This window comes from Canis aureus, chromosome 5 (assembly GCF_053574225.1).
Source record: "Canis aureus isolate CA01 chromosome 5, VMU_Caureus_v.1.0, whole genome shotgun sequence".
In the NCBI taxonomy this organism is placed as follows: domain Eukaryota; kingdom Metazoa; phylum Chordata; class Mammalia; order Carnivora; family Canidae; genus Canis; species Canis aureus.
The window spans coordinates 14,308,929-14,323,846 of record NC_135615.1 but is presented as its reverse complement, the minus strand read 5'-3'; the positions used below and the strand labels follow the sequence as shown (position 1 = coordinate 14,323,846).

Sequence of the window (14,918 nt, the reverse complement as noted above, 5' to 3'; positions counted from 1 at the left end):
GGGAAAAATACAGTCTTTTCAACAAATGGTCCTGGAACAACTTGATAGCTACATACAAAAAAATCGAGTTGGGCCCTTACTTTATACCAGACATAAAAATGAACTCAAAATGGATCAAAACTAAATATAAGAGCTAAAAATGGCAAAACTGCTGGCAGATAATATAGGACTGAATCTTCTTGACCTCATACTTAGCAATGGAGTCTTAGAAAAGACACCAAAAGTACAAGCAACAAAAGGAAAAAAAATAGGTAAACTGGACTTAATCAAATTAAAAATTGCTACTTAAAAGGACATTATCGGGGCACCTGGGTGGCTCAGTCAGTTAAGTGTCTGCCTTCACCTCAGGTCATGATCCTAGGGTCCTGGGATTGAGTCCCAAGTATGGCTCCCTGCTCAGCGGGGAGCCTGTTTCTCCCACTCCCTCTGCTCCTCCCCATGCCAGCCCATGCTCTCACTCTTCTTTCAAATAAATCTTTTTTTTTTTTTTAAAAAAAAAGGACATTATCAAGAAAATGAGAATACAACCCACAGAATGTGAGAAAATATTGCAAATCATATTTGGTAAGGGACCTATATCTAGACTATGTAAAAAAAAAAAAAACTCTTACAATTCAATAATAATAATAATAATAATAATAATAATAGGCAAAGAATCTGAACAGATATTTCTCCAAAGAAAATATACAGTCAATGAACATATGAAAAGATACTCAGCATCGTTAATCATGAGGGAAATGTAAATCAAAGCCACACTGTGATACCACTTCACACTCAATAGGATAGCTGTGATCAAAAAGTCAGATACGGACCAGGATTAAAGAGGATATGGAAAAAGTTAAACTCTCAAACACTGATGCTGGGAATGTAAAATGGTCTCACAGTTCCTCAAACAGTTAAAGAGTTACTCTATCACCTAGCAATTCCACTCCAAGGTATTTACCCAAGAGAAATAAAAACATATATCTACACAAAACTTGTACACAAGGGGCTCCATCCAACTCTTGATTAGGCTGAGGTCATGATCTCAAGATGGTGGGATCTAGCCCCTGTTGGCCTCTCCACTCATCACAGAGTCTGCCTGTCCCTAACTATCCCTCATACATGTTCTCTCTCTAGTAAATAAAATTTTTTTAATAAAAAAATCTTTTAAAAAAGTGTACACAAGTGATTTACAACAGTAGCAAAAAGGTGGAAACAACCAAAATGCCCAAAAAGTGATGGATGGATAAACAATAGATGATTATTCTATCATAAGAAAAAATGAACTACTGATACATGCTACGACGTGGCTGAACATTGAAAACACTGGCTAAGTGAAAGAAGCCAGTCACAAAAGACTACATATTATATGATTCCACTAAAATTAAATGTTCAGAATAGGAAAATTTATAGAAATAGAAAGCAGATTAAAGGTTATTTGGGGCTGGGGAGGAGAGAGGGATAATGAAGTGAAATTAAAAGGTACACAAAACTACAAAATGGCAAGGAAATAAATCAAAAGCAAGTCTAAATAAATGAGCACATATTCTTTGTCCATTGACTGGAAGACTCAAAAAGGTCAATTCTTCCCAACTTGATCTATAAATTCACCACAATTCTAATCAAAATCCCAATAAACTCTTTTATAGATAACAAACTTAATCTAAACTTAATCCAGAAAGGCAAAAGATCTAGAATAGCCAACACAATATTGAAGAACAATAAAGCCAGAAGACACACACTTTGTTTCAACGTTTACCATAAAACTACATTAATCCACACAGCATGTTATTAGCAAAAGAATGACACATAGATCAATGAAACAAAATAAAGAGCCCAGAAATATATACACAAAAATAGTCAACTGACTATTGACAAAGGAACAAAGGCAATTCAATAGAGAAAGTCTTCCAAAAACAGTGGGTACAATTGAAGATCTAGAGATACATACACACATAAAGAACCTAAGCAAAAACCTTCCACCTTTTACAAGAATTAACTCAAAATTGGTTACACCTCAGTGGCTCAGTCAGTTGAATGCCCAACTTGGTTTCTGCTCAGGTCATGATCTCAGATCATGGGATTGGACACTGAGTCTGGCTCCACACTCCAAGTGGACTCTGCTTGAGATTCTCTCCCTCTGTCCCTTTCTCAGCTCATGCACACATGTTCTAAGATAAAGAAGTTTTTTTTTTAAAAACCTGTTACATATGTATGCAACCTCACCAAATCAGATGCAGAGGGGTGGGGGGGTACTGATCAAAGAAACTGTAAAAATGAGTCTGTAAAACTAAAAAAGAACTGCACATAAAGTTCTATATGCTATTTAATAAAGTTCTTTCAATAGGTATATGAGTTAGCAATTCTGATACTCCTATACACCTATACTGGAACTGAACAATTATGCAAACAGTGAACAGTGGAAGCCACATTTTTCAATGCTGGGACAGAATTTTATAGATAAGTAATGATTCATGCAGTAACAGATTACAGAGCTGAAGATATCAATATGAACCCAGGTTTAGCCTAACATAGATACAGATGGTTACTGAAAATAATTATAGATTGGGTGTATATATGGGTTAGCCTACCAATGTTTATGTTGTTCTGTCAGCTGAGAGGGCCCTGAAGCAATGATATCGCAGTAGCAACAGTTACACCCAAAACCTTGGCTTCTAACACCATTTTCCAATAAAGGAACAGGGACTCCTTGGAGAAATGGTTGATTCTAGGGCTGGGGCAGAAAGTACAGAAGATAAGCAATAGAGCATCTTGTAGTAAGAAAGTAAGAAACACTAAAACAGACATACACACACCTGAAAAAGTTCTCAGTGACCAAAGCTGAAATAATCGAGCAACAAAATATAGTAGTATTGGATCAAAATCCACGGTATATTTAAATATCTACATTTATATAAATAAATGACTAAATTAATAAAAATGGTATAAAAGATAAAATAAATCTTTCATATAAAATAATTCCACTGTGCCCCTAAAGATGTGGGGCATAATCCCTCCACTTAAGAGCCACATATAGCAACTTCTTTCTAAAGACCATGGTGTAGGGCACCTGGGTAGCTCAATCAGTTAAGCATCTGCCTTCAGCTCAGGTCCTGATCCCAGAGTCCTAGGATGGAGTCCTGCATCGGGCTCCCAGCTCAGTAGGGAGCCTGCTTTGCCCTCTCTCTCTCTCTCTATCTCTCATGAATAAATAAATACTCTTAAAAAAAAAAAAAAAGACCATGGTGTGGGAAGGGAGGGAAAACGGTAACTTTACAGTGGAAAAATCTGACTAAAATACCTCATCAGGTGTTCAAAGTCAATAGCAACAGTGATAAATCATATTGGTAGTATTTACCCTTGATGTGATGAAAATGACACTTTGCCTCTGTGGTCTTCCTCTCAGAAGTCTAGAACTACAGTCCAATCATGAGGAAAACTTCATGCTGGTTCCAACATAGGGTCATTCTACAACACCTAACCAATACTCCACCAAACTGTCAAAGCCACTAAAAACAAGGGAAGTCTTAAAAACTATCAAAGCCAAGAGAAGCCTAAGAATATACGACTACTAAATATAATATGGTATTCTAGAAAAGATCCTTAAAAATGAAAAAGAGCATTAGATAAAAACTAAGGAAATCCTGAATGAAATAAGGACTTCAGGTAGTAATGTATCAATACTAATTCATTAATTATGACAAATGAATCATACTAATATGTCAATAATAGTGAAAACCATGTGTGGAGTATACTGGAAGTCTATAATTTCTTCACAATATTTCTGTGAATCTGGAAGTGTTTTTAAAAAAGAAAGTTCAAAAATAATAATAAAAACAAATCAACCAAAGGATGCCTGGCTGGTTCAGTTGGTAGAGCATGGGACTTTTGATCTCAGTGCTGTATGTTCAATGTTCAAGCCCCACACTGGGTGTAAAGATTACTTAAAAATAAGATCTTTAAAAAAACAAATAAACTGTATTTCTATATACTAGCAACAAATATGTAAACACCAAAATTAAAAACACAGTATCACTTACAATCACTCTAAAAAATTTAAATACTTGGTGTAAGTATAAAAAACAAGCATAAGCCTTTTACTGAAAACTACAAAATGCTGATGAAAAAAATCAAATTAGATAAATAAATGGAGACACAAACCAGCAAGATGTTTTATGGATATGGATATTCTAAAATGTATGAGGAGAGACAAAGGAACTAGAATAGCTGCAGTAATTTCCAATGACCGCTGTAGGAACTTACCACAAACAGGTTTAAAACAACAAAAATTATTCCTTCACAGTTCTGGAGGCCAGAAGTCTAAAACAGGCTAACATCAAGGAGCAGAGGGCAGCACTCCCTCCAGAGTCTCTAGGAAAGAATTCGTTCTTTGCTCTTCCAACTTCTGGTGGCTGCCAGCATTCCTTGGCTTATGGCCACATCACTCCTAATTTTCAATGCCAGCATCTTCACATCTCTCTCTGCTCCATCTCCACATAGCCTTCTCTTTGTGTAATGCCCCCCTGCCTTTCTCTTGTAAGGACATATCCTGTGATTTGCAGGATAATGTCCTCATCTCAAAATCCTAACTTAATCATATCTTAAAGACCTTCTTCTGGGATGCCTGGTGGTTCAGCGGTTGGGCAGCTGCCTTTGGCTCAGGGCCTGATCTTGGATTCCTAGGATAGAGACCCACATCAAGCTCCTTGCATGGAGCCTGCTTCTCCTCCCTCTGCCTGTGTCTTAGCCTCTTTTTCTGCGTCTCTCATGAATAAGTAAATAAAATCTTTTTTTTAAAGGCCTTCTTCTTTAAAAAGGTAACATTTATATGTTCCAGGGATTAGGACCCAATATCTTTGGTGAATTATAATCTAGCCTACTATAATAACCAAAACAATTCTGAAGAACAAATTGGGAGGAATTGGTTTACAAATTTTAAGACATATTATATAGCTACAGTAATCAAGGCTGTGTGATATTTGAGGGACAGACACATATATGAATGAAACAGAATAAGGACCTAGAAATAGATCCATACAACTGTGACCAATTGATTTTTGACAAAAAGTGCAAAAGCAATTTACTGGAGGAAGTAGCCTTTCCAACAAATGGTACTATAATAATTAGATATCCACAGGCAGGAAAAAAAAAAAAAAAAACCCTTAATTTACTTAATCTTAGGTCTTATAGAGAAATTAAACTCAAAATGAATCAAATACAAAATGGAAATCCATAAACTTAGAAAAAATAGGAGGAAATATTTAGGATCTAGGCCTACTGTGATGGTTAATTTTATGTATCAACTCATCTGGGCCAGGTGTTTGATGGAACATTAGTTCAGATGTTTCTGTGAGGGTACAATTAATATTTAAGCCTGTGGACTCTGAGTAAATTATACTGCTCCCCATAATGTGGGTGGGCCTCATCAAATCAGCTGAAGGTCAGAATAGAATAAAAGGCTAATTTCTGCAAAGCAAGAATAAATTCCACCAGCAAACAACCTTGGAGTTTTTTTTTTTTTTTTAACCTTGGAATTTTAATTTCAACAATGGCTTTTCCCTGGGTTTCCCGCCTACCATCCTACTCTGCAGATCTTGGACTTTCCAATCTCCATAATCACATGAGTCAATTCCTAAAAATAAATCTGTCTCTCTCTGCATATATGTATGTGTGTGGATTATGCTAAATTTTCAGAAAAGCCAATCTCAAAAGGTCTATAGCATGTTTCCATTTATATAATATTTTAAAATAACAAAATTATGAAGATGGAGAGCGAACTAGTGGGGGCCAGGGGTTAAGGAGGGATAGGGATGGGAGGCAAGAGGATGTGGCTATAAAAAGGCAACATAAAGAATGCTTGTGATGATGGAAATACTCAGTATCTAGACTGTAAAAATGCCAATATCTTGACAGCATAGTTTTGCAAAATGTTACCACTGAAGGTAACTGGATAGAGAGTACAAGGGATCTCTCTGTACTATTTCTTACAACTGCATATGAATATACAATCATCTCAAAATGAAAAGTTTAATTAAAGCAGATTGTCCAATGACATTGTAAGTCAGAAAAAATGAAAGTCTCCAAACAGAGACATGAAGGGGAAGGGAGTGGATATTGGCTGGAAGGGACTCAAGGTTATAGTTATGGAAGTGTATACACAAGTGCATATCCATCAAGCCATGCATTTAAGACAATTGCACTTGACTGTATGCTATGCCTCAATAAAAGATTATTTTAAATTGCCTTGTGATTATTAATCTTGTTCACTGTGGTGATAGCACTATGTATAAATGCTTTCAACTGTAATTTATTGACAATGAGTACCTTTTAGCAGAAGCAGTTTATATAGAATGGTGGAGCCAGAAGCCCTACTAGAATAGGTTAAGGAGTGATTGGAAAATGACAAAATGTGGAGAAACAAATATATACAACTCTTTCCAGAAGTTGCAAGTAAAGGGAAAGGGTGATAAAGTAACACTCAGAGGGGAAGGTACTGTTGAAGAGCTTTACTAAAATGGGAAAAACATGAGCAGATTTAAATGATGAGAGAGAAAATAAGGTAAATAATCAGTCATATAAAGCCATATGAGCACAATGCTGCAAAATCTTTAGCAAAAGGTTTGTGAAAAGGTAGGGAGAAAGCAGACCTGAGGAGACTGCCCTTGGATAAGACAGGCAATGTTTGCCCTGTACGAGGGGGAAAGGGGACTACTGATACAGGTGTACTTATAGATCTGATGGTGGACGTAATAATAGAAACAACCACGAGTGTTGTACTGAAAATTTACTATTGCTAGCCAGCTCCAAGATGGCCCCCAGGGATCCTCATCACCTGACATTCGGATTCCTATGTTGTCACCTCCCACACAAAATATAGCTGAAATGTGTAACCAAACAGGAAATGATAGTGTGTGACTTCTAAGACTCTGGCTATTAAGACAATGCCTTGTTCCATCTTGGACTGCTCCTTCTGAGGGAAAGTTGGTCTACAACATTCAAGCACCTGTGAAGAGGCACGACTGACTAACTCCCTGTGAGTGAGCCACCTCAGAAGCAGCTTTTCCAACCCCAGCCAAGCTTTCATTAAGACTGTAGCCTCATGAGACCATAAGCATTTAAAACCACTCAATCTGTTTCTGTGTTCCTGAGCACAGAAACTCTGAGATAATGTTTACTGTTTTAAGCCACTGGACTTGAGAGTAATTTATTAAGTAGTAATAGAAACAAAATGCATTTATGCACAAGGCATAGTTCAAGTGTATTAGATATAGTTACCCACTTAATCCTCAACAACCCTGTGATCCTGACTTTGAAATAAGGAAACTGAAATGCACAGAGGTTAAGTATTTTGCCCCAATTATGGCACAACTGGTAAGTACTATGGAACCAGATCCAAATCTAAAGCCAGCACCATCAACTGATGTGCAATACATCCTCCTCAAAGCCAAAGAGTTTCCATCCCAAGGCTTTTATTTAGGCTCTGAGACAGAAGACAAGGGTATCTGAGGAGGGCAGGGAAAAACAAGCGAATGGAGAACTGAAAAAAATGAAAAAATTTTAAAACGCTTGCCACAAAGAGTTAGGAAAAGAACTCACTGGAAAGACCTAACTAACAGGGTTTCCAAACAGTGTTAAGGGCTCAGGAGAGGTTAGGAGCCATGAACTTCCATGCAGTGAATTTAAGATGAGCATGATGAACAGAACCCAGAATTACTAATGTACCTAAATATAAAACATAATCTGAAGTGTGCAAAACAGTGATGACTATCAGTAATAGAGAACACATCTTTCCCAGGTCCTTCAGGTTCAGTAAGGAACATGAACAGAAAAATTCCAGGTAACAGTAAATATTCTGTGTCAAAGTATCACATAAAGACTAAAGAAATAAAAGCCTGCTAAGACACATGATGGTAAACTGACAGCACCATCATATAACTGCCTCCGTCGCAAACATCAAAAGTTTTTCTTGAAAATCTCTCCTTGGGATCCCTGGGTGGCGCAGCGGTTTGGCGCCTGCCTTTGGCCCAGGGCACGATCCTGGAGACCCGGGATCGAATCCCACGTCGGGCTCCCGGTGCACGGAGCCTGCTTCTCCCTCTCCCTCTGCCTGTGTCTCTGCCTCTCTCTCTCTGTGTGACGGTCATAAATAAATAAAAAATTAAAAAAAAAATAGAAAATCTCTCCTTTTCCTTTTGTTCAAAAATGTCACAAGAAAAATTAAAAGCTATAGGAAGAACAAACTACTTTCATCACAATCAGATCACACCTAAGAGCAGCCTCACAATTAATGACTTGATGAATAAATCTTACAACAGAACTTTAGGCCAAAAATTTGTCAATTTTCAATTTCACTTAAAATTATTAGACTTATCCACATACATTCAAGTTCAATTTCCTGCGTTTGCTTTTAAGATTATTTCACTTGACTTGAGAAAATGGCATTAACTATTTTAAAATAAAGTTAGGTAAAGGGGGGAAAGAAATCAAACCATGGACACAAAATATTTTTCAGGATAATGTTCCAAGAAAGCAAGTGTGTATATTTAGACAACATAAGACACAAAAGTACATGAATGAAGGCAAAGATTTGTGAGCTCTATTTTTTTAAATATTCAAGGTTAATAAACCAGTTTCAAAGAATAAGTAGCTAACATTCCATGGGTATCTTTCCCCATATACTCATTATTACCTGAAAACTTATCAGAAACAAGTCAAAATGAGTATAGTTAGAAAACAAACTTTGTCTAGTAAAAGAAATATCTTCACTGGATAAGTAAACCCTTTCTGTCCTATGCAGGATCAACAGAGAGAAAAAAAATCCTTTTCCACATATAAAGTTCAGCCCTGTAAGTTCTAGCCTATATAATTCCAGCCCTATAAAAGTGTAAGAATTATGGAAACCGTAAGGTCAACCGTTATGAACGCACAAGTTATTATACTATTCTCCATCTCACTAAATCAGGATAGAACCTGTGTATTCTAAAAACAAAGCAAAATGAACAATTCCTATCCTACAAAGATTTTAATTGAAACCTGTAGTATTTTTGTTACAGCGGTGTAAGTATCCATCATTCTACTTTCCATCTTACCCTTATTTGTTCAGTGGAGCTGCTGCTAAGTTCATCACCAGACTCAGAATCCTGATGTACTCTTTCCGAGCCTTCTCCTGCTGAATCACAAGACTGTTCCTGAGAGAAGCTAGTTTTCTCTACATCCAAGAACTCCGGACCAGGAGAGTGACCAAATAAGCGCGTCCTATTCTGGCCAGAAACTTTAGGAGAATGTGAGTCACTGTTAAACTTTCCATTATTATGGGTCAGGTCCAGGCTTAGGTTCACTGTCTGACCTGGATTATAGTTGGGTCCAAAATTCTGATTTGCATCACGAGTAAGACCTGTTCCTTGAACAGACGATGGCTTTCCAAAACTTGAAAGCTCAGGCAGTTTGTTCACATTTTCGGTTGACCTCTGAAGATGGAGACTCTGTATCATTTTCATAGAATTATTTGGTAGTCCAACTGCCTGTTTAACAGGCGGCATGAGAGCTTTGCGGGTGACCTCCTTGACATACTGGGCTGGCACATAAAATGCCTTGGAATTCTCATCTGGTTTAACTTGCCACCAGTCATCATTGGTCTTTTTCACCAAGATATATCGTTCCCCTTGTTTTATCACAATCTTTCTGTCCTTGGCTTCATATTCATAATCATACTCCACTTCAATATACACTTGTCCTGGAATAATCTTCCCACTTCTGTCAGCCATTTTTATTCAATAATGTTCACCTTTCAAACAGGATGGTATGCCACATTATGACTTTACAGCTTGTTGGATTAATAGAGCTATTTTTATTTAAATAGAGGAAGAGAATGAAGAAAATGTTAACACAGCCTGGATTTTTAAGATTTAATCACAAGCATCTTAAACTACAAGGCATTTGAGAATATCACCTTCAAATCTCAAATCCCAGAAACTAAACATGAGTCTAATATCATATATATACTGTCTTATATTAAGAACACTCAAACTATAACTATATTTTCTAGTCATTTATAAACAAAACCAAACCAGTTACTGGAACAGTAAGTACCCTAACCAGCCAGAAAGAAAAATGTCTAGAAAATAAGATGGAGATCTTTCCTTTTCATGACTACCTCAAACCTCCTTCACTTTCTTAGAAAGGCTCAGTAATAACAAATATGTATTAGGCACTTACCAAGGGCTAGGTTCCAAGCCAGGTTCACTGGGCTAGGTTGGCTTATCTAAGACCTTCTTTGAAGGTGATGTTGATTTCAATAACATTGTACTCTTTTTTTTTTCTAATATAGTCAAGAGTATTAAAGAGCTTAAAAAAGGTTATCCAACTATACAAGTTTCCTTTCCTAACATAAATAAAAAGGACAACACTGTTATTGTTAGGAAAAGTATGCACACAAAGGAAAGAAGAAATTCCTAGTTTACTCTGTTTCCCCTCTTATTTCTACCTCAGGAGGACCACAATTCTTGTCAGACTGAATCCCACAAATGCAGAGAAATAACCAGTCCTTTTATTTATATATGTTAAAAATTCTCACCTCCTTCTGCCACTCAAAGTCTATTATAAAAACAGTCCTAAATTGGCTTGAGAAATCTAAGGATTCATTTTTATTTCTACACCAATTCCAAAGTAGTTTAGTACTCAAGAATCAAAGTGATCACAGCATCTTGATATTGCTACACCTCAAGTCAAGACCCAACCACAAATGTATTGTGATGAACTCTGTTTCCTAAAAAACTTATGTTTAAGTCCTAACTCAGGACTTGTGAATGTAACCTTATTTGGAAATAGGACCTTTGCAGATGAGGTCATACATGATTAGGCTAGGACCAAAAATCTACAACTGGTGTTTTTTATAAGGAGAGGGGGATTTGGAGGCAGGGAAAGGACACACACAGAGGGAAGATGCCATGTGCAGACAGAGGCAGAATTTGGAGTGAAGCAAGGAACCCCAAGGACTGCCAGCAGCTACCACAAGCTAGGAAGAAGCAAGGAAGGATCATTTCCTAAGGCCTTCATAGAGGGAGCACAGCCCTGCCAATGCCTTTATTTTGAACATCTAGCCTCCAGAACGGAGAGAAAGTTTCTATTGTTTTAAGTCACCCAGTGTGTGACACTTTGTTACAGCAGCCCTAAGAAACTAATATTCAACCCAAAGCTAAAGGATCCTAAGACAAACCTAAGCAATTCTGAATACTGAGATGTACTAGAAATGTATAAACCCGAGGTCCCATGACAATCTACCAATTTTTCTTCAGCACCCAACTACAGAACATAAGATGTGCTATATGTGCAGTTAACCATTATTCCCCTGAAGACAATTTTCTTACCTATGATAAACAAAGCCCATAAGCCTAGGTGATAAATTAGCGATAAATTTTATTAACAGAAATTTACTTTCTAGACAAACTACTCGGATAACAAATATAGTAACATTTCCAAAAAATTAAAAATAAAAAAACTTACCTTAAAAGAAATAAATATCCAGTATTACATTTAAACCTACAAAAAAAAAATAATAAACTTCATTAACTTTAACCAGGGTTGCTTTAAGAAGGCTAATAATGTAAGGTTGCTCACGTTTTAGAATAGCTGTAATGGACTGCTCCCATTTTTTATAATAGCTAAAATGTTATATATCATAATTGTGTTGAGTGCCACCCTCCAATGTGTACAAAAACAAGGGATACTTCACCACTGTCTTCTCCTACTTCACTTCCACATAGTTTCAACTTTATTTCTGCCCTTTTTTTAATAGGTATCTTTTAAAATTACTAGTAATATGATAAACAACTTTTTAAAAATGGTTAAAATAACAGAACAGGTTTTCAAGTTTATGGTATTGAGTGGAGAGAATGAAAACAAATACTAACAGCTATTGGGAGTCCTAACATATCATATTCCCCCACAGATCATAAATAGACGAGTCCCACATCAGGCTCCCAGTAGGGAGTCTGCTTCTCCCTCTGCCTAAGTCACTCTCTCTCTTTCTCTCTCTCTCTCTCACACACACACACACACAAATACAAATAAATAAATAGAATCTTTATAAACAAACGAATATACCTTTACATAGGAGAAATCTGGGGTTCACGAGCTTAACCAGAGATTACACCAACAGTGGGACAACCTTGACGATATATGCCTCCCAATGTGATTGATGTACACAATGTTACCTAAGTTGTACTCTTGTCAAAAACATGTTAAATCTTAAGCTGTTATTAGAAAACAATTCCAAAGTGTAAGACATCCTATAACAGACCTAAAATCTTCGAAAAATTTAATTTCATAAAAAAATGAAAAGGGGAGGAAGATTCTTCTAGATTAAAAAAGACTACTGAACCACAACCATCAAATCAACTTAGTGTTCTAATAGGTACCTAAAACTGACCATATACAAAATCTATGTCCTCTGTCTATTCTCCCAGACCCCCGCCAAGTCTGTATGGTCTTTCCCGTAGCAGTAAACAGAGAGTCTAACCTTCCAAATGTTCAGCCTTTTCTTTCACGCATTACCAGGACATTAGTCACTATGTACTTTAATCTTTTTATAAAAGCTTTTCACTACAACTTTTCAAAATTCCACACTGAAGTACTTATCCTCAGGTGATTTTTTTTTTCTTTCCAGGAAGTAATAAAATAACTTAAGCAACATCTCTGAGCTCAAATGTACCATAGATAGTTATACAGGAATGGAGAAAAGGAAAGTATGAAGAGTAACAAGAAAACTGTATGTCATGCTAACAGCAGAGAGGCTGGGCAGTGGGCAGTAACAATAGGTTAAAAGCCAGGCCACATTCAGTCCGTTTCACTGCCAGGCTTTACGACTACACCTTGCCCAGTGACTACAAAGGTAAGTATGAAGGAGGAGTTAGGGGGAAAGATATAGTAGTCAATTCACTATGTTCAACATGAGACATGTAACCTAAAGTTTTTTTGTTTTTTTTTTAATGAGATTGGAAGGACAATAAAATGGAGAGTATTCAAAAACTTCTGTGTATAAAAGGTGTTGGATCCCAAAGCAGGCAACATAAAGAGTAGACACAATGGGATAAGAATAGGAGAACTGGAGCAGAGATAGTTTTCTAATTAGAATACTGGAATGGTGAGATGGGGAGTGAAACTGGGAAGTCCCTAGAAGAATCTATTAAAATTATAAGCTTCTAGAAAGTCACATAGCAGGAATTATGTATCACAATCCAAGGTCTGGGAAAAGTTACATAAAATAAAAAAGAAAAGCCTTATTATAAGCTATGGATTCAAAGAAAATTAAAATAATTGTGGGATAGCTCTAGAAACTCAGCTCTAAGGCAAAATTATCTGCAAATGTGTAAGTTACGTTGCCTAATTTTATCATAAGCTATGTTAAAAAAAAAATTTACTTGTTTAAGTTTTCATTTGCTTCTTTCTTTCTCTATTTTCCAAACTTGGGGATTCTTCTCTCTAGACTAGCACTATTTATCCTATCTTACCCTCTCAAGTATTTTGTTTAGAATCTTACTCCCCCAACTATAACACTCAGAATGCAACTCTCCTGCAGTTTAAATACATTCTGTACTTATCACCACACTCCTCCAACCATATTTATCATGAGTACACTTACAACTAAGTACCCAGCCACCAATATATATATAAAGCTTTTGCATATCTACTGCCCAGTACCAATTACTGCTTTACTTGGCAGTTTCAAAAATACCCACATAGGCTTTTCATGCCTCTTACCAGTATTCTTCTTCCTCATGTTTCAACAAGAACAGATACACACACACACACACACACACACACACACACCTGCTTACTTACATCTTTTACTTCTCTTCCCCCACATCAGATTCAGAACTCCCTACCATGCTATTTTAAAATCTATTAGCCTCCTCCTTTGTCTGCCATTTTTTCTCATTTTCTTTCCTACCACAAATTACACAGCTCAGCACATGTTATCTTCCTCCCCCAGGACATCTGTTTTAATCAAGTACATCTCTCAGCATGATATCTCTACTAAGTATATCAAAAAAGTAAACAAGTAAACACTATCTTCAGAGACATATAATACATGCATTCATAATTAATGAGTCTACAATTTTTTCTGTTTGGAATGAGTCTATACTTTAAGTCTAATACATAGATGTACAACCAATTTAGCAATTCTAGTGCCATGAGCAACAAAATATTAATACAGCCTCACACACATAAATATTAACTAACTTAAAAATACAATTTAAGCAATTATTCTTGATGTGAAGTCCTCTAAGAAGTTTTAAAAATACTTGTTTAAAATGAACAATCCCATAGAGCGTCTACGTGGCTCAAAGTGTCTGCCTTCACCTTGGGTCATGATCCCAGGGTCCTGGGATGGAGCCACATTGGTCTCCCTACTCTGCGGGGAGTCTGCTTCTCCCTCTGCCCCTCCCACCCCATGTGTGCTCTCTCTTCTCTTAAAATCTTTAAAAAATAAAGAAAATTTTAAAAATAAAAATAATAAAATAAAATGAACAATCTCTAAACAGGCCTCTACTAAAGAAATCCATTAAACCTAATGAGCACATCAAATAATTAAGAACAATCCCCGTATTAAGTTCCAGCATAAGAAATTATATCACGAAATAATTTTGTAAATTACACTTGTACAACAAAAAAATCATAGGCTACTAGAGAGCACTTAGTTTTTCATAATGCATGATCCCTATTTTCTAACAATAAATATGTGTAGAATTGGGATCCCTGGGTGGTGCAGCGGTTTGGCACCTGCCTTTGGCCCAGGGCGCGATCCTGGAGACCCGGGATCGAATCCCACATCGGGCTCCCGGTGCATGGAGCCTGCTTCTCTCTCTACCTATGTCTCTGCCTCTCTCTCTTTCTCTGTGATTATCATAAATAAATAAAAATTTTTTTAAATTTTT

At 36.6% G+C, this 14,918-nt stretch overlaps 1 protein-coding gene across 19 annotated transcripts in view; it reads right to left on the bottom strand.

Annotated features, from left to right (window-relative positions):
- The window catches only part of ARHGAP12 (Rho GTPase activating protein 12), a 154,384-nt gene that overhangs the window by 126,409 nt on the left and 13,057 nt on the right, over positions 1 to 14,918 (bottom strand). For 17 of the 19 annotated variants that reach the window (XR_013379334.1, XR_013379335.1, XM_077896892.1 and 14 more), the window contains 2 exons: positions 11,485 to 11,520; positions 9,072 to 9,823 (listed from right to left, as the gene is read on the bottom strand). Coding sequence is in view for 17 of the 19 variants with exons in the window: in XM_077896892.1 (XP_077753018.1) it covers positions 9,072 to 9,746 (675 nt within the window). In the remaining 2 variants the exon portion in view is untranslated. Of the gene's footprint in view, positions 1 to 9,071; positions 9,824 to 10,197; positions 10,326 to 11,484; positions 11,521 to 14,918 lie in introns of those variants that run through there. The other 2 variants (XM_077896894.1, XM_077896910.1) reach the window with 2 other exon arrangements.